The 18,169-nt window shown below is 36.5% G+C and overlaps 1 protein-coding gene across 6 annotated transcripts in view; it reads left to right on the plus strand.

Annotated features, from left to right (window-relative positions):
* Nucleotides 1-18,169, plus strand: part of AP1S2 (adaptor related protein complex 1 subunit sigma 2) — a 216,039-nt gene that overhangs the window by 6,573 nt on the left and 191,297 nt on the right. For 2 of the 6 annotated variants that reach the window (XR_011339002.1, XR_011339001.1), the window contains exons 3-5: nt 2,495-2,603; nt 3,557-3,694; nt 11,927-12,021. Coding sequence is in view for 4 of the 6 variants with exons in the window: in XM_069875107.1 (XP_069731208.1) it covers nt 2,495-2,603; nt 3,557-3,694; nt 4,063-4,083 (268 nt within the window). In the remaining 2 variants the exon portion in view is untranslated. Of the gene's footprint in view, nt 1-2,494; nt 2,604-3,556; nt 3,695-4,062; nt 4,100-11,926; nt 12,022-18,169 lie in introns of all 6 variants that reach the window. The other 4 variants (XM_069875089.1, XM_069875116.1, XM_069875107.1 and 1 more) reach the window with 3 other exon arrangements.

Genomic DNA, 18,169 nt, shown 5'->3' on the forward strand with positions numbered 1-18,169 from the left:
CAGAAGAGAGGTCTTTTTCAGTCTGAATACAGTAATCTACTCATCTTACTCTCTAAGCTTCTACACTTGGCAAAACCTCTAGTTTATCCACAGTGGACTACATAAGGACACTTTTTTTTTTTTTTGTTTCAAGCACTAGACTGCCGGTAAAAAACTTACAATAAACTATTGCCTTTGAGAGTTTGTCTGAAGAAAAGTATACCTTTTATAATATTCCCTTTTCAATGATGGCTGCCTTGTGCATACTCTTCCACTATTTGCTGTGTAGGCTTATTGAATCTGAATTTGTTTTCTTTTGTTGAATAGGGATCCATTAGTCATGGCTGCTACTTAAAAAAATACTTTGAAAAATATTCTTTGCATATAAGATAGATACCCAAGCCTCCAATTTTTTCTTAAAGTCCCCACTGAGTAATTCTTATTTCTTGGTATTCTTTCTCCAAAACTGCAGTTGGCAAAGCTTGAATGCGTAGTCTGCTCACAGCTGCCAAATAGTCTTTTAGAAGTATGTTGTGTTTTCTTTTAAATGAGGACAGTGAGAGCAGACTAGGAAAGTATTTCCAGGGAAGTATTTTATGTTAGGTAGTCTGCCTCTCCGTGCCCTCCTCCCCCCTCCTTTGTTTGAAGTATTTGTATAAAATAGTTCTGTGCATCAAAAGAGTCCCTGAAGTGCTGTGGAAGTACAAAAGGACTGTGCCATGTAGATTAGTTTCAAATATTTGAAATTTTATAAGGTCTGCTGGTATGTGATTCTACTCATGTTTAAACACTGTAAGGGGACAGTTTAACTGTACTTCATCATAATCAGTGCTGCTCATCTGAATATGAAGAAAGTTTTGTTTAGATGGATTTGGCCTGAGTGCTGGTAATTAGCATAAATGTAAACTAAGGCACCAAAGCTGCTTTTTCTACTATGAAGTATGGTAACATGGAGTTTGATTCATGAGTTCCTCATTAGTTTTGAAATCCTTTTTCTTTATGGAATTACTTTCTGATACTTGTAAAAAAAGATTTGTGCAAAAGGTGCCTTATAAAGGCAGAATCTTGCAAACTACTGCAGTGACTTAAACGTCCCTAAAGAATTAGTGAGGCACGAACATAACAGTGTAAAATCAAAAGAGCTGTGCTCAGATAGAACTTCTGATGAGCTGACAAGTCACCGTGGTGAAGAGATAAAAGAGCAAGGGAACTGAAGATTTAAGTGCTTCAATGGAAGTGTCTTCCTGTCTTTGTCCTCCATCTTTGGTACTAAGATGGAAAGAAGTTGTAGGCAGTACTTCTAATAATAGCTCAAGCTTTTGGGGTGAGATTTATGCTGGTTCATGATGAAACCATAGGAATTTAACTCTGCTAGAACACAGTGTCAGGGAGTGGGAAACTTTCACATCATAAATGATGCTGGCGAAGTGGCTGGGAGATAAATTTGAACATAATACGAAATAATTGGTTTTGCGGGACTTCTAGCCAAACCGCCTGACTGTTTCTTTGGAAGCTTACCAAGTCCAAGCTGATAAAATCTATATCACTTGTTACAAATACGCATCTTACACTTGGCATTTGCATCTTGATGAATTCTTTTTCAATAGGCTACTCAGAGTGGTTAGTGTGGCCAGTTTTCATCTCTGAAAAGGTGAATGAAAGCTGGTTTTGGTTTATGTAAATTATCAGTTACAACAGGTGTTACTTGAAATCTCATTTGTGCCATGTGTGTCTGTGTGGCATATGCATTTGGCATTTCAGAGAAGACTAAAAGGGTTTTTCAGCTTTCATTTCTGTTTTGTTTTGCAACAGCTTTCTAAAACATGATTTGAACATGAGTATGGTAGTGAACAGTAGAACTGGATGGTCTTTTTGTTAAAGTGGAACTGAAGATTAGATCTGAAATAAAGAATTCCTTGTCTTCCAGGCTGGAAATGGATTGCTAGAAACCAGCTGATGGCCTCTTGTTAGTCTGATATCAAAACAGTTATGTAGAGTTGTTGACCTACTAGTGTTTGCGGTATGTGACATTAGTTTAGAATTTTTTTGGCCACTTGTTAAAGTCTCTGTAAAGACCAAATACCAATTCTTAATTCTATTTATTTTCCCAAGGCATTTTCTATAGTTTTGAATATCTGTGTAGCTTGTGTGACACAATTTAAGATTGAGTCTGTTGGTTAGTGTACCGGTGTTTGGATATTAGTAGAGAAAATATTTTGCCTCAGAAGTCTGACAGGAGGCTAGAAAATCAAATATATTTACTTTTCCAGCCACTTCTTAGGCTAGTTCAATTCCATCAGTTAAAGCACGGTTAAGACTGAAATCTTGCTTGATGCAATGAGGCAGATCCCTGAGTTTGTCTGCTGGTTTTTTAGCCCTTCTTTGTTAGAACTTGCATTGATACCGATTCAGAGTATCGGTATGGTAAACTTGAGTGTGAAGGAGTATTGAGAATGTAATACATTAATTTTGCTAATGTTCTTATGCTAACATCAGGATTATTTTGTTATTACAGATACGCAAGCCTCTATTTTTGCTGTGCTATTGAAGATCAGGACAATGAACTAATAACTCTGGAAATAATTCATCGCTATGTAGAACTTCTTGACAAGTATTTTGGCAGTGTGAGTTAGTAATTTTTTTTTTTAGATTTACAGTCTTTTTATACTATGTCACTTTGCTTTATGCTCACAGCACTTAAAACATAATCAGGTAGCTGTTGGAAAGGTGTATCTAACGCATTTTATGTTGCTTGCTTGGTCAGACTGAATTGATAGTTATTAATATAACTATATAAACCACAAAATTAAATTCAAAATTAAATTACTAATTTGGGAGAAGAGCTGTTATTAATCTGGTTTTAGTTGCCTGTTTTTTTGTTGTGGTTTTTTTTTTCATTTCATAGTAGTCTTGCTTGAGCTCAGATAAAACCTTATCCTTAGCTTTCTGTCTAAGCACCCAGCTTTCTTCTCCCTGGCACTGCTCTAGTGTGTGAGCATTTCTTACATCTGCTGCTGGAGGAGGCAGTTGGTTGTGAGCTACCAGGAGGGATAAGGAAAGAAAAGACAGATGTCTGCTTCCCCAGATAGCAAACACAACTGTAGTAATGTACATTAGCACTTTTAGAAAAACTGATGCTCATCCCTCTGCCTTACTAGTCCTTCTGACTAGGAAATGCACAGGATGAATAAGAAATTTGAGATTAGTATGTGTTCAGATTTTTCTGTAAGATGGTGTGATCTGCCTTTGGATGCTGCAGGCAAGAGGAGAACTTTTATTAGGATTTTTCTTCTGCCTCATTAAGAGCCACATCAGACTCTCAGTTGTGAATTGAACCCCTTTTTAACAACGAAAATACTTTCCAAAGAGGTTGCTGTAACTGTTCTTGACTTAAGCGAGCCCTTTACTTAAAGGACCGATTTAAATTTATTTTGTTGCCCTGCTTCGTAAAAGATTATAGTTAGTCTAACATCTTGATTTGAAGTTTGGTAGAGCTGTGAACAACTTAAGTTTTGTGAGAGGACATACCTCAATAGATAGTATCCTCTGATTTTGCAATAATGCTTCATCTTTTTAGGTATGTGAACTTGATATCATCTTCAATTTCGAAAAAGCGTATTTCATTCTGGATGAGTTTCTTCTAGGAGGGGAGGTTCAGGAGACTTCCAAGAAAAATGTTCTCAAAGCCATTGAACAGGCAGATCTTTTACAGGAGGTAAGCTAATTCAACTTCTTTTGTCAAGGTATAGGTGTGGTAAGCTGTGAGTAGAAAAAGCTTTTGTTTCTCTCAACTTGTAGAAGGTATTTTCTAGCACGCTTAGCACGTGGTTTCTTGTTAGCTGTCCTATTTGTGCAATCTAATGATATCTGCTCTTATACTTGGCATGTGTATACTGTAACCTATTGTGATTTTGTTTGCTAGAAATGCAAGTGGCTGTTTCATGTTTATACTTAGATAATTATAGTTCATGCTGCTTTAACTTAGTTTTGTTTGTCTTCCACTTCTTTTTATTAACCAGCCATTAGTTTTTTGTTATACCTGATGCATGTTTACTTCTTTACTGTTTCATTGCTGAAATCCAGAAGCTAGACTCTCTTCTTTGAGACTCGTTCAGGTATAGTTCTTATTCTGAAGACCTGCCTTTAGCTATAGATTGCTTACTCTTGCACATCTGTCTTTTATGTAGACAAAGTCATAAAAGTAGTAGATTAGAAACATACAGAATGTGAAGTCTAAGAATGTTTGTTTGTTTTTTTTCCTTTAAGTGCTTTTGTTGTTCACTATTGAGTTTGAAGAAAGGCAGATTGCATCTCTGCTATTTTTCTTTTGAAAACATTTGATTGGAAGGGATTCAGTGGCCTAGAAAAACTTAGTATCATTTCCCCATGTTTCTCCATCCTATGCTGGGGTTTGGATGTGTTTTTTGCCTTAATTGCTGTAGTCTTGAGTGCAGTGCTAAGGTCATTGGATATCTAAGTTAGAAATCACAAATTTCTAGTATGCTGGGGGAATAGTCAATCTTGTGTGTAAGTCAGTGGAACATATGGATTAACAAGGATGACGAACCCTAATTTTTTTAAGAAGTAAAATTCTAAAATGATGTTCCCTACTAAGGTTGTATGAAAATGTAAGTTCCTCTATTTTTTTCCCCTCATGAGAACTTTCAATTTACTTCATCCTGTGAGTTAATTGCTTAATTTTCATATAAGCATTCCATGTTCTGCTTGGTACTTCGTTGAACATGGTGTTAATAGGATGGGGAAACACATAATGTTCTTTACTGTTGTAGCTGTGTTTGTGATACTTTCAGAGTGCAGGCAAATCCACAACATATTAAAGTTCTTGTCTGTTAACAGCTAGTGTCATGAACAAGATCAGCCATTATGCATGTTTGTTACCCTATTTTTTGAGGGAGGAAATACATGTGCTTATTTACTGCCCGTGTTCTGATGCAGCTTTTGTTAAGCCCTTTACTCTTAGAAGAAATTACCTTAACCAAAAGTCCTGTTGCAGTTTACAAAGGGAGGGGGACTAATCCATTAATTCTATTGAAATCTTTTGCTGCTCTTTAAGTGAAAACATGCGTAACATTAAGTATCTATTCCAGTATATCTCCTGCAAATGCGATTAATAATAGGTAAAATAGAATTACTGTATTTTTTCTTTTTCTCACTGGTTTTGAGTTTTGTTTTCACAATTTTCTTAGGGCTCTTCTAAAGCAAAAAAAGCATACTACATCTAGGAATTAATTACTGATATTTTCATTCCAAACAGTTTAGCATTCTCTTTTTACACTTAATGTAATTTCAAGTTAATGCTACACATAAGAAGTACCATGTTTTCAGTGGGAGACTTTCCTCTTGCCCTGATAGCTTAACAACATGTTTATCATTCCTTTCCCCATCTCTGAGGTTTTTCTGTTCTGTCTAGGTTTATTAAATCTTCTCTGGTTTAATTGAATGTAACAGTTAATCACACTACCACTGTAGTCTTATGTTTGAGTTTTGTGTTTTTCATTCTTAGTGATACTCTTGACCCTGGATCATGTAGAAAACTAGTTCATATATCTGATTTTTTTAGTTAAAACCTGTAAAAGTCTGAGTTCATATTTAAATTGAACTTCCAATGAAGTTGGACTCCTCCTGTAGAGTGTTGTTTTTGTCAGCTGCTGCGTGCATGCTGAGTTTGAAGAGGGTTGTTACAATAATTTTGTCACAACTGGAGCCTTTTCTGGTATTTTCAGTGAATTTCTGCTTCTCAGAGCATTTCAAAGCTACCAGAATAAAATGTAGTTTGGCTCCAAGTACAAACCATTTCTGGCAGGGTGGTTGTGTATTTGTTTTTGACCACGTCAGTTTCTAATTATGTTTAACAAAAGGACTTTTTAGCCCTGAATACTCTTATTGCCTAATTTAAAAATTATTAATAATTGTTGAATACCCAACACGGTTAATTAGTAATGCTGCATGCATTAACGTATAATGCACCTTAAAGAACACTTACACAAAAGAAAATAATTACAAATACATTAAGTGACTGGTTTTGTGATGTTAAATATGCAGATGCGTAGATTGTTTTATAGTGAATGAGTGCTTAATAGCTTTGCCTACTTGTATTTTTGGTGGCAGATTTCCAGGATATGCTTGTGTTCCTGAGCATCTGCTTCAGTTTGTCATTGTTCTTGGTGCTGTGCTGTTCACTTAACTAACTGCTAGGGTTTATGTGACTGAAACAGTAACTTTTTAAGCCTTTTTTTTTTTTAAAAACCTTTCTTTTCTCGTTAGCTCTTCAAGAATGTGCTCAGTTCAAATATTCATTACACAGGAACACCCCTCCCTTTAATGCCACCTGTTAACTTACCAAATTGTCAGTGCTGGCTGTGCTATCCATGTGAACGATAGTAAATATTCCAGTGCTTCCATGCTTCATGGTAAATCTATTGCTAGAGATGCTTCTGTTCAAAAGAATGCTGTCATGTGTCCATTTGATAATTTTATATCTTGTTTGCTATAAAATATTTCAATACTTAACTAGCAATTATGAAGGCATGCATTTCTGCAAAGGTGTTTTTTTTTCTTGTGTGAACAACTCAATTATACTGAGAAAAGAAATTGGCAGATGTAGTATGTTCTTGCATGAGTTGCATACATGTGGTGTATGGAACAGCTAAAAGATAGTTCTGTGCATGATTTCATAACACTTAGTTTTTTAATGCATGGCACTAGAAACAAAATATGTTCTATGGTAAAGAGAAGATCTGATTTTTTTTTAAGGGTTTAATTGCTGTTTTTATTTGATAGTCCAAGTAATTCAGTATGGTGCCTGGAAGTTTATGGTCATGCACTGTGCTAACCCAGTAAAATCAAGGAGTTAATTCTCATATCTAAATGAGGCAGTTCTGTGCATATTAAAGCAAAACTGTATGGACTCACATATCTTGATTTGATATTGAAAAAAGTTCCTAAATTTTGACTTTCAGTGAAAAATCCTTATTTGTTTTGTGTAGTTTATAAGTGTTTTGGAAGTCATACTCATTTTGTCCACCACTATTCCTTTGTAGAGTGTGTATGTATTATTTTAGCAGTTGATTGCAGAAGATCTAAAGTAGCACTTCTGAAAAAATGCATTTCAGTAAAAAGGATAGTGGTTCTATTGACACCGCACTTGCTCCATCACTATTTTAGTAATGATCAAAAGTTCTAAAAAGATACGTGAATGTGTTTTTCTTAGGATCTTGCAGTTTGGCCTAACATCGTATCAACTAGGCCTTCTACATAAAAAATAATAGCTATGATTTGAATTAACCTTATTTCCCTTTGCTATTCCAAGCCCTTGCCTCATCCTGTATCCAGAAGGGTACTCGAATTGCTAATGTCAGCTGACTTGTCCTACATGCTTAGGGTTGCTATGTAGACTTAAGCTTTTCATTTTAGAATGAGCATCTTTGGAAAAGAATTTCGTGAATTTCCTACACATACCATGAAATGATTTTTTTGTCTTGGAGATAAAATAGGCTAATTGGAAATAGTAGGTTTGAAGCTAAACAATACTGGAGAGATGGTATTAGGTTGTTCTTGAGATGTGACAAAATAAAGGAATATTAGCATTAGCAATGACAAAAGGCAATCCCTGGTACTCAAGCCAGGAGTAGGTGGGAGTCTGTTTTTCTTGTCTGGTGAAGCAGCTACTGGAAGTACCTATTTCTTACTAGTCTCTACCCATAATTAATGCAATTAATTCAATCTTTATTTAATGTTAGCCCTTAAATATAGACTACTGAAATAGACTGCCTTCCTAAGCTGGCAGTGACGTTTGCCTGGGCTATACTGGTATTCATTCTGATGTGAAGCCAGAATGAACAATGTAATCTTTATTGTTATGGAGATCTGACTGCCTTGATTCTGGTCTGTTCTTCATGTGTAACATCTGGCTCCGTTTCAGGTTGTCAGCTTGGTCAGTCAGTTTAAGACTGAGGTTCTTAACATGTATGTGCTTGATTTTAGGCACAGATAAAAATCTCTAATTACAGTTTAGAAGACTTGTGTGGAGCTACGAGTTATTTTAGGATTAGGAAACAGAAAAATTAGCTACAGTCTTTGGATTGGGAATCGCTCCCAGCTTATAGAAGGTATGGTAAGTTGTGATAGTGTTTTGGTAGCTGACACTCTCATAATACGTATTTCAGGCTTCATCCTTGGTGGATGTTGGATATTTAGCCGGAAAGAGGTTATAATGCAGTTAAATTTTTTGATGTTTTAAATATGAAGTATTTGCCTTGTCCATTTATAATGAAGGTATTGATTCTCATACATTGATAAAATAAAGTGAGCTTATTTATGGTGTTGGTTCTAGACGTTAAGAACCTAGACTAAAACTGTTTCTAATTGTATGTGTTAGGTGAAGTCTATACATAACCAGAATAAATAAGTCCAGTTTGGGAATAAACATTCAGTATAATTGCTTTCTTTTTTGAGATATTATGTTTCTTAATTATGCTTTTTAAAAATACCCACACTTTGAAGTAGTAGGTGAAGAAATGCATGTGTGTGGAACTGCCTTTTTGGAAGATACTTTGAGTGTGATAGGCTTTTTATCCCAGCCTTGGAAATAAAATTTGAGTTCTTTTAAAGACTGGTGTAGTTTTGTCACAAAACACACTTTATCTTGTTTGATTAATATATTGGGCCTAAGTGAAGAGGTCAGTTGCTCTTGTTTTCATTTTCCTGACATCAATTAAATGGGTAATTCTGTAGTGAATGAGGTAGGCCTTCTGTACATGCTTGTCTACAGTCAAGCTCTCTGACTTTGTATATATAACGCGCTTCACTTTGGAAGAATTTATTTGCACCTTGTTTTAGGAAAACTTCCGTGTTTGTTCTTCAGTTATGACACAGGTTATTTTTATGGTCATAAACTACACTGCTGCTTAAATTTAGTTTTGGAAGGATGGAGAACGAGGTGGTACTAAAATTATAAAGTGTTTGATTGTGTGGATCTGTGCAAGGGTGGTATTTTCAAATGTGTCGGTTAAAGTTCCAGCCGTCATGCTATCATCTATTTTTTATGTATGTCTTGTTAATCACTTTGCTTTTTGTAGCATTCTGTTCAAGCAAAAAGTGACCTAATCTTTGTAGAGCTGCTTTTCTTTATGTATTTGTTTATGGCTGTCTTGCATGTCATTGACTGTACTGCAGACTACAGAGTTTATAAAATTACTGATGAGACTAACCAACAGGTTTTTTTTTTTTAAGAAGTCATGCTGGCTTCATAAGTACCTAAAATTCATCTGGACTTCAGATGGAACGAAATGTAAGGATATGCATAATAATCATAGGAACATTCTATTTGAAACAAATCTCTAAAGACAACTAGCTGTAAATTTAATAGTAGCAGACAGGTCTGTAAAAATATGGGAACACTTCCGATAAAGATTTAATAGATATTTTTGTGCTCTCCTCCTTGTACTGTGGAGTAGGCTTTCCTGCAAATACTTAACAAATCTTACTCTTCTGTTTAAAGTAATAGGAGATGGTCCAGAAATTTAAAATGGAACTTGTAGCTTTGTTTTTCTTCCAAGTGGGAATGGGAAGAGGGGAATATTAACTTCCCAGATACTCAATGCCAGTTTTTTCAGCAGACATTTAAATCTGGAAAGGTTTTGTCCAATATCTCATCACCTTCCCATTCTCAGGCTGCTTTTTTTTCTGGTAACTTAGATGTTTTACTGGTCTGTGAGTCTTTAAATTATTTTTTTGAAAAATGTAGTTATGTTTCTTAGCGTTCTTTGAAGTTTCTTGGCTTTCTGGATGTGTCAGTGATGCTTGGGAATTATCATAGATTTACAGGCTGTGATTTCTCAAAAAAACAGTTGTCTTTCCAGAAACATTTTGTCAGATCTTAATGTATCTGTGGCTTTATGAATTGAAAATGCTGAAAGTGGTCTGCTTTTCATCTGAGCAACTCTTGTGCAGACCTTTACAATACCATTTTAGTAAATACATCTCCATAATACTATCCTTTTCCTGACTTTTGTTTAGTGTGTATGCATGAGTAATGTATACTGTTGAAATCAAAAGGCTGATTAGAAGTGCTTAAGAATCAACAAGTTGTGAGGAAGGAGTTTTCCATTAAAGCATTAAATAAACATTCAGTGAGTTTTGCAAACAGAAGCATTAGGTGGTTTCATTTGTAAGATTAAAATTAGTGTATGTGAAGTCCTTGCTCTCTAACTATTTGGTACCTGCTCTGATGTGAATTCCAATACTAATCAACAATATTCACTTTGTAAAACCACCTATGAAGTCGGATCACTTATTGATACAAGGACTGCTTATAAGAACTGTTGAGGGCATATTAACAGTCCCTCAAACTCCTCATAGATTATAATTCTATTAAGGTTATATTTATTATCTGTACACTGAAGTGATAGATTTTTCTCTAGAGTGTTTTTCTCTTGCTGTCTGTAGCAGCACTGCATCAGGGTGATAATGATAAAAATTTTAGAACTGCTGCATATGCCATAGTTGTTTTCAGGAGCCTAGTCAGATGCTTCTGGTCAATAAACATAGTAAATTCAATGAGCAATTGCAGGAGACTGCTTGACAGTAAAGAGTATCTTATCTTCAAAATTAGATACTCTTTCTGAATGAGCACATTAATCTGCATTTTAATAGAACATGTTCCCTGATTCTGGCAGAATGCTGAAAAGAGCAAAGTTAATGTTTGAACCTTGAGATAGTGAGGAGATAATACCATTTTTACTTCGGTGTCTGAGATGATGTGTCGTGTTGCAGTGCTACTAACCTTTCCTAAAATTCTCACTACCTGTGAAGATGGTTTTAGAGTGCCACAGAATAGTAGGTGAAAAGAATATGAATGTTCCCAGGAGGCATCATGTTGTTTGGTTTTTTAGCTTCTCATTTCTTTCTGGTCGCATTTATGTGTTGTACAGATATGAAGCACATTGCTGGTGTGTGTTTTGGGGCTTTTATTTATTATTTTAAAGGAAGAAGTGATGTTTTCTTGCCAAGCTGTCCAGCAACAGTCTAGTGATGGACATCAAGGTGCATTAAAAGTTTATATGTACTAAATCTGAAAATAGCATTTTAAAAAGACCAAAAAAGTCTGACAAGACCTGTTTACAATTATTTGAGAAATTGAAGTATGTTTGATTAACAGATGGATTACAGTGAAAAAGTTCAAATTTTCGCATCAAGCGAAAATGACATGAAAATGACTGACTTATCATACACAGCTCAGCAAGTAACAATGATGACTTAATAGTTAATATGATTACAGAGCTCTTAAATTCAATTGTTTAAATTTTTTCAGGGATGGTAGGTAGGAAAGTTGAATGAAACCTTTGTTTCCTTTCATGAAGCAAATCTTACTTTAATATCAATGTTAATGATACTACTATATGAAACTTCCTGAGTGAATTAGATATACTTAAATTTGGTAGCATCCTATTCTGTTATGCTCTTGATCTGTTATAATAACGAATAACTGATCTTAAGTTTTCTTTTTAAAAAAGTTTGAATTAGTATTCCTTCAAGCACAGGTGATGCTTTCTAAGCAACTCTAGAACTTATTATTCTAAGGTACTAGTATCCTTTGTCTTGTTAAGAAATGAAAAAAACTTGAGGGTTTTTTTAATGCATCTATTTGGAATCTTTGAACAGATGGCTTTTACTAATGCATTTCTGTTTATTGTTTTCTTACCGGTGGATTTTTAGCAAGACCTAATAAAGTCGTATTAACCTAAAAAATAACACTAGTTGAAAGATATGAGTGAAATAACTGAATTTCATTTGTATACAGTTTAGAATATTTTTTAACTTTTGTTTTAAATGGAAATAAGCTGTAAATAATTGGGTGGATGTTGAGTGTTTTGTTTTTAAATAGTTGGTATTACATTTTCATTGCTGCTTGATTTTGTGTTTGTAGAGCCAGAACGAAGACTGGGGAGGTTTGTCTGAGGATATCTTATGATTAAGAGCAATCAAAGGCATTAGTCCTTTTGACCCCCATCTAAATGATTGGTAACTACCAAGTTTACCATTTTGGTGGCATGGATTAAATGGGTGCTATGCAAAGACTGCTGCACGTGTAATTAAGTCCTTGCAAGGGTAAACAGAAAATGGGTGATGGGCCTAACTTTCTGCAACACTTGCATGATAATCTTTGAAGAGTGCTTTGAGTGTAACCTGTTATTTTCCCTTTTTGTACTAACCGCATCAACTTCAAGTATCTGATTTCTTTTAGCTTTCCTTGGTGTTGATAATTAAGTGGGATAATGCAAGATAGAGAAATGGATACCAAAACTAATAACTAAACAGATGTTTGGCTTTGTTTACTTACAATGAGTCCATGTAAATGTGTTTTTACTGGAAAATGAGCTGTTTACATCTGCTGTGCAAAGAAAATTGGCCCTAAAAAGACTGGGTGCTGCTGCAATTGACTATGTATCAAGTGTCAGATGCTGCATGACAGAACAAAGCTTATTTGCATATATAGTGCATTGCAACATATTTTTGTCCAAAGCATAAGTGGAATACGTTGTGGCAGTCCTACTAATAAAGGTAAGATTTTATTTTACCTAAGGCAGGTTTAAAATGCACATGAAAATTATTTGCTGGAGAAAATGTAATTAGTCCGCTGCTTATTTGATACCATGATAAACAAGTAGTTCAGTAAACAAATAGGCTTTTTGTAATGTGGAACTGCAGTAATAGATCTAATTTCATATGTGGCTTTATAAATGAGGATTTAGTTTCCAGACAAAAATAAAACTATCATAATAGACAAAAATATTTTATAAAATGTTCAAAATCAAAGTCACTGATGGTGTTTGGCTGTTTCTTCCATTTAAAAATTACCTAGCATATTATGCAGCTGTTGATCTTTTTTGAGGGAGTGAAGAGTAGCAAAGAGCCTGCTTGCATGTTTGATCTGTAGAATTAAGGCAGCTTACAAGTAATTTCAAAATGGAATTTCTTATGAGTTTGGACGTAAACTAAAATAACAATAAGAACTTGAATGCTCAAACTTGATTTTTTCCACAGTGTTTTTCTGTTTACTGCCTTCTCTCCTCTTCATGATAACAAGTACATGTACAAAGAGTATGAGTCTTGCAGCGAGATTAGTATTAGTAATGCAACTGTAAAAGTTCTCTTGTGATTAAAACTTTTAAAAGTACTTATATTTTAGGCCAATGCTAAACATAGAACTCTTACTTAGTTTTAATCTTTTTGTCATCTTGGATGGCTACAAAGGCTGATTCTGGAATATGGAAGATCAGACTTGGAGAATTGTGTAACTTTAGTTACGGCTACAGCAAGGCCCTGATGAATTCTATGTATGGGCACAGCTTTACTCGATGAAATGTTCTTTGTAACCTTTAGTTTAAACAATGTGATTATTGGATGCCCATAGGATGCTTCCTCCTTTCTGTACTGTTATTTGAAAGGAGTGAAAGAACTGTTACTGCATACAGAGCTTAATTTACACAATTGTCATGACTCCACAGAATATGGAGAAACTGCGTGAGTGGAGAGAGGCAGATAGATGGTTGCACCTATTAAAAGATAGGGGTAGTTTGCTGGCTGGAAGGAACTGCAGCTTATATATAGGAATGAAGATGATCTATGGTAAAGATCATCTGAGGTAAAGAAGATTGTCTTTAGACAAGGGGAGGAGTTTGACTTGTAGCTTCTATGCTTGGATTAACCTGATATTTAACTAATAGGTTATACAGCTTCAAATTACTTAATCTGTATTATTCTATCAAGTGTAAACATGCTCTAACTGAGCAGATATTGTGTTTTTGAGGGCTACTTCAGGGATAATAACTTGTAAACCTGTAAGTTCTACATGTACCTTATGGCAACTTTAATAAGCCACATATTTAGAAGTAGTCTATTCCATACAGAATTTGGTTAAATTTAAGGTAATCCTTGTATAATGTTGAAAAACCTAAGTGGTATACAACTAGACGGGGTGAAGTTTTTGTACTCTCCAGTTTTACTGAATAGAACTTAGGCTTTCTATTAAGAGCAGTTTACAGGTGGTAAAGTCGTGGTCTTGAGTCAAGGTGCAGTTTCTTCATCACCTAAAATCATGCTGACCATGACTCTTGTTAAGAAGGCCAGATCCATCCCTGCTGCCACCTTTGTGGTGGTGCTTGTGTTGAGCCACTTGTCCTGTGATTATGTACTAAGAATATGGAGGGGAGCACAAGGGAAGTACCAGAAGGAGAAAAGCGGTGGCATTGAGAAGGGAGGTAAAAGGCATCTGCTTTTGATGGCAGCCATGACTTTTACTAAAGCTAATATTGTAACTTAAATTATACATTTGGCTTTTAATGATTCCCAGTGTAATTTAAGTGTTTTTAATAGTCAGTGTTCCCCATGTATCTTGTCTTAACTCATGTCTACTGTGAACTCCCAAGTCAGCTAGTATAGTTATGCGAGTTCTAGTTCACCTGTCTTCTACTACATCCCTGCTGTTGGCTTGAGTCAGTGTGAAGGAGCTTCAGCAGCAGTACTGACCTGTGGAGTTTTCAGTTCTCCTTTCCCTCCCTCTTTCCTTTGTGCCATTGAAACTGTTTATATTGCTGCTCTAGAATTGGATTTCGGATACATTTAAAGTGATCCAATCTAAATTGCTCATTTCTAAAAACATATGGGCAGCAGTTTCTTTCCCATGTTTGCAGCTTGGTCCTGCAAACATTTGTCCAAACAGCTATAATATAAGAAGGCAAAGTACTGCAGTAGCAGGAAGGAAGGGAAATGCTTAAATGCCATTGCCATGGAAGCTGAATGATATTGGACGTGACATGGCTTGTTACTGCAGTATATTCTGGTCATCCCTTCAAAGATACAGTCGTGCTGTTTAAGAAACTCTTCCTTAAGTGAATGGGAGTAAGTAATGCAAACCTGTAGCTGCGGTGCAGTGTTGGAAGAAAATGGAAGGAAGCACTGACGAATCCTTATGTGTGCAGTTTGGAAAACTGCCAAATATACAGACACTGTGGGATTATCTGACCGAGAGCTGAGTGATTTGTAATAATTTTGGCTCTAGCTTCACCATACAAAGTATTCAGCAGTAGTATTTACTTAGTGTTGTCCTTTTGTGGAAGGGAAGCAGAGTCTCCAGTGGTTACTTAGTCTAATCTTTAAGGGTAGGGGTGGTTCTACCAATTCTTCCTATCCCGCTGCATAGCAGCCGATTGGTAGGTATAAAGCACTGCCTCCTAGAGTGATTATCATGTCTGATCCAGTGGATCAGAATAGCAGCAGGAAGCACCCAATATTATTCAGTTACAGCATGTGAAGTTCTCACTATTTTCACTTCTGCCTTTGAGGGGGAGGCAGACAGGCCACTGATCTTATGTCATATCCTTCTGCTCTGGTCTGTTGAGGTGAGCTTGTGGAGCTGAAGTGTGTACATATGCTAGGATGTTTTGCTAAATAAGACTTAACATGATGACTGTTGCTGTTTCAGAATCTAGATTGGGGAGGGGTTGTCCTTTCTTTGTCTTGGAACAGCATCATAGTTGATATTTGTCTTTAAACATATTAAGACCTTATGGATGTTTCTAGGTTCTTTGAAAAAACATTGTCCTTTGAAAGTAAAGTAGAATTTTCCCAATAACCATATAACTAGAATTTCTGAATAGTTTTTCCCTGTCTTTGGTTAGCCGATTCTTTACTATTTTGAAATCCCTGAAAATGCTAGTGAACAGCAGTAATTTCCTAAAGCAGCATTTCATTAGATATATTTGCTAATAAAGATTCAGAGGTAGAGCGTAAAATTAATTGCTTCTACAGCATTGCTAGAGTGCTTGCTAAATGTTAGCAAGTCATCTTACTGTAAGAACTTTGTATTTCTAAACAAACCCTTACCCTCCTTCCTCCTTTCCCCATAGACTACTATATAGCCTCTCTGTAGAATTGTTCCCAAACTGCTGTGGGCTCCATGGTCACACATCTTATCTGCTGTTTAGATGCTGGGCAATGAAAAAAGCCAATCCATTATCTAAAGACAGCTGTTAAAATTTTTGCCTGCAGTTTAACATGGCTTTTCTTCATAGTCTTTGTGCCAGTTTTGATGGGAAAGAAGTTAATACAAAAACTTAAACTTTCCTTGGTGTGCCAAGTATTGAAGTCTGTCACTGCTATGTGATGTCAGTAAAATGGCAGCACTGCAAAACACTGAACTTTAATTACTTTGATATAAGCATAGACCATTTATCTTGCTCTCCTCCTTTCTTACTTGTGGAAATAAGACTGGTTTCTTGTCCACTACAGATGTAAAATAGCTTTAATTGCAGCAAGATAATAATTTCAAAGTACATCATAGACAAATTTTCCATTGGAGATGATAATGAAGCATTTAAGTAGATTGCCTGGGGGACATTAAAAAGTTTCCATCACTAGGTATCTTTAACAGATTAAGTATCTCTCAGGATTGTTACTTGTATGCCATTTAGGGCACTGAATTAAATGAATTCCCTTCTAATTTTAGTTCGATTATGATTTTTAATTAGCCTGGTCATGACAGAGTTGGCTGAGAAAAATGTCATCTAGGTTGGGCTAGCTAAGTAGTTCTGTTGACTTAAATCAACACAACCATTTTTCTAATTTAAAAATCTGTAATGACTCAGGCTGAAAATTTCAGAGAGTATGATTAGCTTTTTAAAATGAGTTGTAAACACAGATGTCAGTTTGAAAAACATGGGTTCTGGTAGCTTCAGAACATTGTGGAACTGCAATGTGCAGCTTGTAGAGCTGTTACTGCTTTAGCAAAGCTAAGATCGAAGACCTGTGTTGAAGTCAGATGAACCATTTACATCTAAGTTTTTAAATAAGTGATGCTTTTTCAGAGGAGGTATTTCATGTTAGTTTGCAATTGTATTGTGCTGTGAGGATACTGTTGCCTCTTCCTAGCTGCTAGACAAAATCGTTTATAAACTCATTAGGTCCAGATAGTTAGCTGTGTTAAGGATGTGCTTCACAGACTCGACTCTCCTGGGTCATGGGACAGCAAGATGGTGACTAGGGGTGTAAGCCCCCTCCCACTGTAGAGGAGGATCAGGTTTGTGACCACCTGAGGAACCTGAACATTTATAAGTCTGTGGGACCTGATGAGGTGCATCCCAGAGTCCGAGGGGAATTGGTAGATGTGGTTGCTAAGTCACTCTCCATGATATTTGAAAAGTCATGGCAATCAGGAGAAGTCCTCTGGTGACTGGAAGAAGAGTAATGTTGTGCCCATTTTTAAAAATGGTAAAAAAGCCGACCCTGGGAACTACCGACCTGTGCCTGGTCCTCACAGCCTCACCTCTGTGCCTGGGAGGATCATGGAAGATCCTCCTAGAAGCTATGCTAAAGCACATGGAGGACATGGAGGTCATTAATGGCAGCCAGCATGGCTTCACGAGGGGCAAATCCTGTATGACCAGCTTAGTGGCTTTCTACGATGGGGTGACCACAGCAGTGGACACAAGTAAACCGATGGATGTGATCTATCTAGACTTCTGTAAAGCCTTTGACACAGTCCCCCACAGCATCCTTCTCTAATTTAGAGATACGGATTTGACAGGCAGACAGTATGGTGGATAAGAAACTGGTTAGATTCAAAGAGTAGTGGTCAATGGCTCAAAGTCCAGATGGAGGTGGGTGGTTAGTGGTGTTCCTCAGGGGTCTGTACTGGGACAGGTGCTGTTTAATATCTTCGTCAATGATATTGACAGTGAGATTGAATGCACCCTCAGCAAGGTTGCAGGTTACACCAAGCTGAGTGGTGTAGTTGCCAGAGAGTAAGGATAGGATGCCATCCAGAGGGACCTGGACAGGCTGGAGAAGTGGGCCTGTGAGGGCCTTGTGAGATTCAACAAGGCCAAGTGCAAGGTCCTACACCTGGGCTGGGGCAATCCTTGTTTTCAGTACGTGGTGGGGAATGACATGATTGAGAGCAGCTGTGCAGGGAAAGACTTGAGGGTGCTGGTTGATGAAAAGTTTGACATGAGCTGGCAATGTGTACTTGCAGCCCAGAAGGCCAACTGTATCCTGGGCCGCATCAAAAGAAGCGTGGCCAGCAGGTCACAGGAGGTGATTCTGCCCCTCTGTTCCTCTCTTGCGAGACCTCCCCTGGTGTACTGTGTCCAGTTCTGGAATCATCAACATA

Source organism: Phaenicophaeus curvirostris, chromosome 1, assembly GCF_032191515.1.
Source record: "Phaenicophaeus curvirostris isolate KB17595 chromosome 1, BPBGC_Pcur_1.0, whole genome shotgun sequence".
Lineage (NCBI taxonomy): Eukaryota > Metazoa > Chordata > Aves > Cuculiformes > Cuculidae > Phaenicophaeus > Phaenicophaeus curvirostris.